We start from the raw sequence: 5,823 nt of genomic DNA on the forward strand, positions 1-5,823 counted from the left end.
TATCATTACTTTCAAAATATAGAAAGCCAATAGTGGAAATCATTGAGTAGTAAATTTTTTTTCTTCTTCTACATATAACTTCATACATGGAAAGAGTATTAGAGAGACGCTTCAGCTATATTTGACTCTTGTTAGTTTAAGGGCTTCTCAACTGGGTAAGGCTTAGGAGAGTGTCATTCAATGATCAAGGTTCTGTGAAGTTTTACACCCACTCGCACTCTCTGTTTTGACTAGAAGACAGACACTACAGTTGGATGTGACAGGTGCTTTTTGTTTTCTAGGAGAGTGCGGAACTGTTCACAGAACACAAACATCAGCACGGAAAAGGCTAGAACATGTAGAAAGGTGAACACTGGTTGGTACAAGCTTGTTTGCATGAAGTCCATCAGGGTTCCCTTGATGAGAATCTTTGATGTGTAACAAGAAAGCTTGTTAGGCTGCAGTTATGGCATCAGAAATCAAAGCTATTACATGAAATAATGGAAGATACTTGAACAATACTAACTCCTTAGCTAGCTAGTAAAGGCCAGAGTTAAATTGTTAAAATCATCATCATCATCATTGACATTATCATCATCACAAAAAAACATGGCCAAGTTTGTTTTACAGCCAAATTTACAAACGGTCCCTTTACAATATAACATATCCCAAAGCCTTTTGAGTTTGGAATGTAGTACTGCATTGGGTATCCCATAGAAGCCCTAAGGATCACAAGAAGCTTTCTTAAAAAAAAGGAAAAAAAATCCATTTGCATGAAACTGTCTTAGCAGTGTCTTAACTGAGCGCCTAAAACCGGAATTTCAGATATACAAGAGGACAGGAAACAGATAACTTGGTTTTTGTCTTTTTACAATATGTCCATATTGGTTTTTTTTTAATGTGGCTACAATGTTTCTGCCAAAGATAAAGATAGTAGGGTGGACAGGGCGGTTACCACCAGAAGCAGCAGTGGGCTCAGACCGCAGCGTGGAGGAGCAGCCATTGATTTTGTGGTTATGTGGCTGGAAGCGCCAGCAAGACCATCCTTTTCGTAATCGCGCTATAAGAAAGAATGTTTTCATTATCACCTGCTGCATGTATTCATTCTATCACAGTATAGTTTACCCACACTCTTTCTCTCTCCCGGTCCTCCCATTGCCCCCAACCTGCTCTACCACTCACCAAAGCTGACCCAGGATTTTACCCCTGACTGAGACTTCAATTCACTGACTTGTAGTTTTATGGGAAGGATCATATATCTGGGTGAGAACCAGATACTTTTGATAAACTGTCTGGTCCACATTCATTTTCTTGGATTTTAATATCCACTTGGCGGGGGTGGGGGGGGAGAACTCTGGTATCCTTGCCATGTCCCGCGCTCACCCCACTCCCCAGATTCCCTAGGAGCTATGCAACATGAACCCCTTTTCTCCTTTTGGGGACCACTGACTGAGGAGGCATGCTGGCTGGCCCTCCCCAACATGGAAGGAGGGCAGGAAGAACCACCTCAGAAAACTTGCCCAGACAAGTACTGGTTTATATAGAGATGGATCACAGATCACACTGGAGATCAGTGCAGTAGGCAGTAGTGGCTTTTCCCCCATCGGCCATTCTACTCTACATTTTATAGATGCAAGAGCCTGCCCTGCTCATCAGCAGGAGAGCTCAAATCAGAACCCAGGCTTCTGGACTCCCAGTCGGCACAGCCATCCTTTCCCGGGATCCATTACTCCACCCCCCCCCAACCCCCCAATACCCACTCAAATCCCACATGCCACCTCTTGCCACAGGGAGCTAAGATCATGACAGAATTATCCATTCCCTCACCCGTAAATCGGGGAGAGTACCTTGGCCTGCCTTACCTACCCCTGGGTTGCTATGGCAATTAAAGGAACTACAGATAGAGGACATCCGGTAAGCAGTGAGAGCTGTTATCTATGCCTGATGATTTGATGTGACTCTGATATTGGGACAGTGGTATTCATGTTGGGTCCAGTTCTGAGATGAAGATTCCGGATCATCCCACACTTAGCTCTAACTTTGTGTACTGGGATCCAATGACTTGTTCTGAGGGAAGAGGGATGGGGGGAGGTAGGGTGCCTTACATTTTTCTGGACTGGAAATCTTGTCTTTGAGCCCTTCACATCATCCCCTGCCCCAGGGGCCCAAAGGCTCTGTCTCTAGAAATGCAGAGAGATCCAGAAAGAAACAGAACTTACATCAGAAAGGCAGAGATGTGTACTGCCGGACACATTGGATTTCAGCTTCTGTGCCTGGGGAGAGACAAATACACACACATATAAACATCGCTCTTTCATATTATGAAAGAATAATTACTGATGATCCATTAATCAACTGTCCAGGGCAGTGCCATTGATAGAAATACACAAGCCACAACTGTCAGTCTCACATATAATTTTACATTTTCTAGTAGCCACCGGTAAAGGAGAGAGCTGGTAAAGTTTATTTTAATAACATATTTTACTTAATACAGTACTTATCATTTCAACATGTAATCAATATAAAAATGACTGAGATACTTTACATTCTTTTCATACCAAGTCTTCAAAATTAGACATAGCATGTCTCAATTCGGACCTGCCCCATTTCAAAGGCTGAGGAGGTACATGTGGCTACTGGAGGCAGCACAGGGCGAGGCTACTAAAGACAACGTTTTGAAGTCATTTATAATTTGAATTCACTTCTGTTTCTGAGTGTTGATTTTCAGGAAGTGCCTTTGAGGTAAAAATGCTGCAATAAAAATTCCCATTGATTAGATGTAGAGAGATAGGTCTTCCTGAAGCTTGCTTGTTTGTTCATTTGTCTATTCGTTGTTCCAGTTAACAAAACACCAAGCTATTTTCCAATACTGGGCATATGGTGATATGACCAAAAGGATGTAGTCCCTGGGCTCATGGACTGCTCTCTAGTGAGTAAACCACTCACTGCTTGGGAGCTAAGGCACAAGGCAGGGAAGCTTCCAGATGGGTTACCTCAAGGAATCGTGCAGGGCATGACAGATCCCCGATCCAGCAATCTTAAAAACTGCTTCCAGGGCAGTTGCGAGAGGGCTGAGCTGTAAAAGCTTTAAGCTCCCTATTTCCTTGTGGGTAGAACACGTCTCTACTGGGCTTCTACCTGAGGACTGAGTTGAAGGAAAGGTTCATTGCTCAAACAATGACAGTGAAAACTGCTGACCCAGTACAAGCCCTCTTGTTTTGTAAAGGTAAACTATCAGAGTGCAGAGACATGACTTATCCAAGGTCACACAGCAATTCACTTGTGAGTCAGGACCTAGACCATGTCTCTACAACTCTTATATGAGAATGAGCCCTTTCCTGCATTCGTGTTTCTCCCAGGGACTCCTGGCATGCTTGCCTCTTCATGCTCTACCTGCCCCCAAATCCACATAACCCCTCCCAGGACCTCCCCCCACCCCACCCACATAGGAGATCCGTGGCACCGAAAGACACAGAGCTCATGGTGCCAACAGGATGACCCTGGTTAAGCATCACATCAGAGTCAAGGAGTATCTGGGTCACCAGCTCTGTGTGAATGGCACTGGCAGGCCACCTGTTGTTGGAAGACTTTTGCAACTCATTGAAGACACGCTAGGCTGAAATGATAGCATCTTCACCCAAGGAGTAATTTATTGGCCATAATGCTACTTGAGAGGCATCATAATCTTTACGTGTATTTGCACATGCCAGCTGTGAATATGAAATAGAAACCTTTAAACAGGCATCAAGAATAAGACACTGTGAAGCATCCTCAGGCTGTTCAAAGGTCACTAAATGTTATGTGTAAGAAGATCAGAGGGGAAATTGGAGGAGGAATTGAACCTCACTCAAAAGCCTACTTTTAATCTATATTAATAGCGAATCTGGCCCACTGCATTGTTACCTACAGAGAATAATGTGTAGAACTTTACATGTTTTATTTCTGTTCAAGAAATAAATTGGAAATGTGCCCAGACACCAAAATGGCCCTAAAACATCACATTCTGTCCTTTCTTTTCTAGGCCATAATCTACAAAAGACATAAACCTATGCTAAGGGCCTTTGCATCACTAAGAAGTTCACTACAGTGTGCAGAGAAGGAAGAACAGCCTAACTTCTAGTCTGGGACACATTATACCTTCAAGTTGTTTCTGTACTGGTGGTCACAGCTAACCAGCACCACAGTGGCCTCTAAGAGTTCTCAGGGCTGGGCAGGCCTCCTTCCTACTTTGTTCTGTATCATTAGCACCAGCAGGCAGTCTTTTCCTCATTGGATACACAATCTGAGATACTCACTAGCTATACATCTCCATCATTTCAGGAACTTGTTGAGGTACTGGTATAAGCCCACCATTATTAAATGATTGTAAAGGGGCTTCCACCAAAGGACCTGGAAAGCCTTCTAGCCCAACAGAATTTCTGAAGTGGACTCTGGATCTGCACAGGTAGATTTCTGGTTCTCCTTAGTCACTGAGCATTCAACTGTGTACAGCCAGGTGGACACTCACGGGTCTGAATTCCCAGGTTCTTGCCTTCCACCTGAGAGGGGCTGGGATAACTGTTCAACCACACAGGAAAATGCATTTAGGCCAGCTGTAAGTCCATAAAGTCTCTGGCCTCTTCTTCCTCCAAAGCGGCCATCTTGTTGGCCTCTGTGTAAAGGAAATGGTCAGTTTCTGGCCTTGTCTCCCGGTAGCCCCACTGGCTTCACTACATCTGGAGGCAGCAGCCCCAAGGTCATCTTGACTGGAGGACCATTCTGGTTGTCATAGCTGGATGAACTGCTGAGTAAAAGTAATAACATGCAGCCAGGCCCCTCCAGATGCTCTGAGAAAACGCCTTCTCTCCTGTTAAACACCTTCCCAGTCCACAGAAGCATTTAACACTCCAAAGGCTTAGCAGTCCACACACACCAGCCTTTAAATCCTCTGTATTAACACAGCTTCCCACTAAGAGGTCTGGGTGCAGATATGTGCACAGCAGCCCTGGAGTCTCACTGGAACCCAGCACAGATCACAGGAAGGTCTATGAGTCTGACCTGCTTAGACAGAATGGTATTAACTCCAGGGAGAGCATCGTTAGGGTGGACGCCCAGTGCCTCTCAGGGTTCATCAGCTGCAGGTGGAGGGGCAGACCTGTATAGGCCTAGCTGGCTGCCTGCTTAGAAGTCCTTTATGCAGTCCAAACCCAGCCAGTGACCAGTGAGGTCAGAAATCTACCAGAGTCCACCTAAGAAAATCTGGCTCTGAAAGCCCATTTTAGAAGCCTGGGCAACGTGTTACTTCTACATTTTAAAGGCTTTTCTCCTGAGCATTTTGGAAAACATCAAGTTATCCCTGTCTACTAGTCAGTTATGGCATCTGCTAACAGATAAAATGACAGGGCGTCCCCCACTTTCAACTACCGCAGAGTATTTACATACATTAAATGTGGTCTCAGTTGAAAACAGGGACACTCCCAGGAAAGTTTAAAAAACCAACCAACAAACAAACCCTTCTTAGATCTTGTAAGATATAAGGCAGGTTTGAATCTGGAAGGGCACCTTTTATCGCAGAGTTCTAAACCAGTAAAACCAAAGGTAGAACAATGGAAGTGCTGGCACAGCACTCAAGGTCCCGTCTATGAGCCTGGCAACCCTGCTCATTACCGCATGTGCAGGGATGCCAGCCCCGACCTATCTTAGACAGGAAACCTTACCGTTTGTGGCTTTAAAATAGGACGTCTCTTTAAAAAGAGGGATAAAGAAGGAGAGAACGGATTAATTTTTCTAAAAGCCAATTTTAACCATTGTAATAGCATAGCAAAAATGAGTTATTTAATCACTTCTATGAAAGACTGAAAGAGT

The 5,823-nt window shown here is 44.4% G+C and overlaps 1 protein-coding gene across 6 annotated transcripts in view; it reads right to left on the reverse strand.

The window, feature by feature from the left end:
- Nucleotides 1-832: 832 nt before the first annotated feature.
- Nucleotides 833-5,823, reverse strand: part of GFRA1 (GDNF family receptor alpha 1) — a 198,356-nt gene continuing 193,365 nt past the window's right edge. For 5 of the 6 annotated variants that reach the window (XM_019660117.1, XM_019660114.1, XM_019660116.1 and 2 more), the window contains 2 exons: nt 2,199-2,252; nt 868-1,039 (listed from right to left, as the gene is read on the reverse strand). In XM_019660117.1, the coding sequence (XP_019515662.1) occupies nt 884-1,039; nt 2,199-2,252 (210 nt within the window). In that variant the 3' untranslated portion in view covers nt 868-883. Of the gene's footprint in view, nt 1,040-2,198; nt 2,253-5,823 lie in introns of all 6 variants that reach the window. The other variant, XM_019660118.1, reaches the window with a different exon arrangement.

Source organism: Hipposideros armiger, unplaced genomic scaffold, assembly GCF_001890085.2.
Source record: "Hipposideros armiger isolate ML-2016 unplaced genomic scaffold, ASM189008v1 scaffold_311, whole genome shotgun sequence".
NCBI classification, from domain to species: Eukaryota; Metazoa; Chordata; class Mammalia; order Chiroptera; family Hipposideridae; genus Hipposideros; species Hipposideros armiger.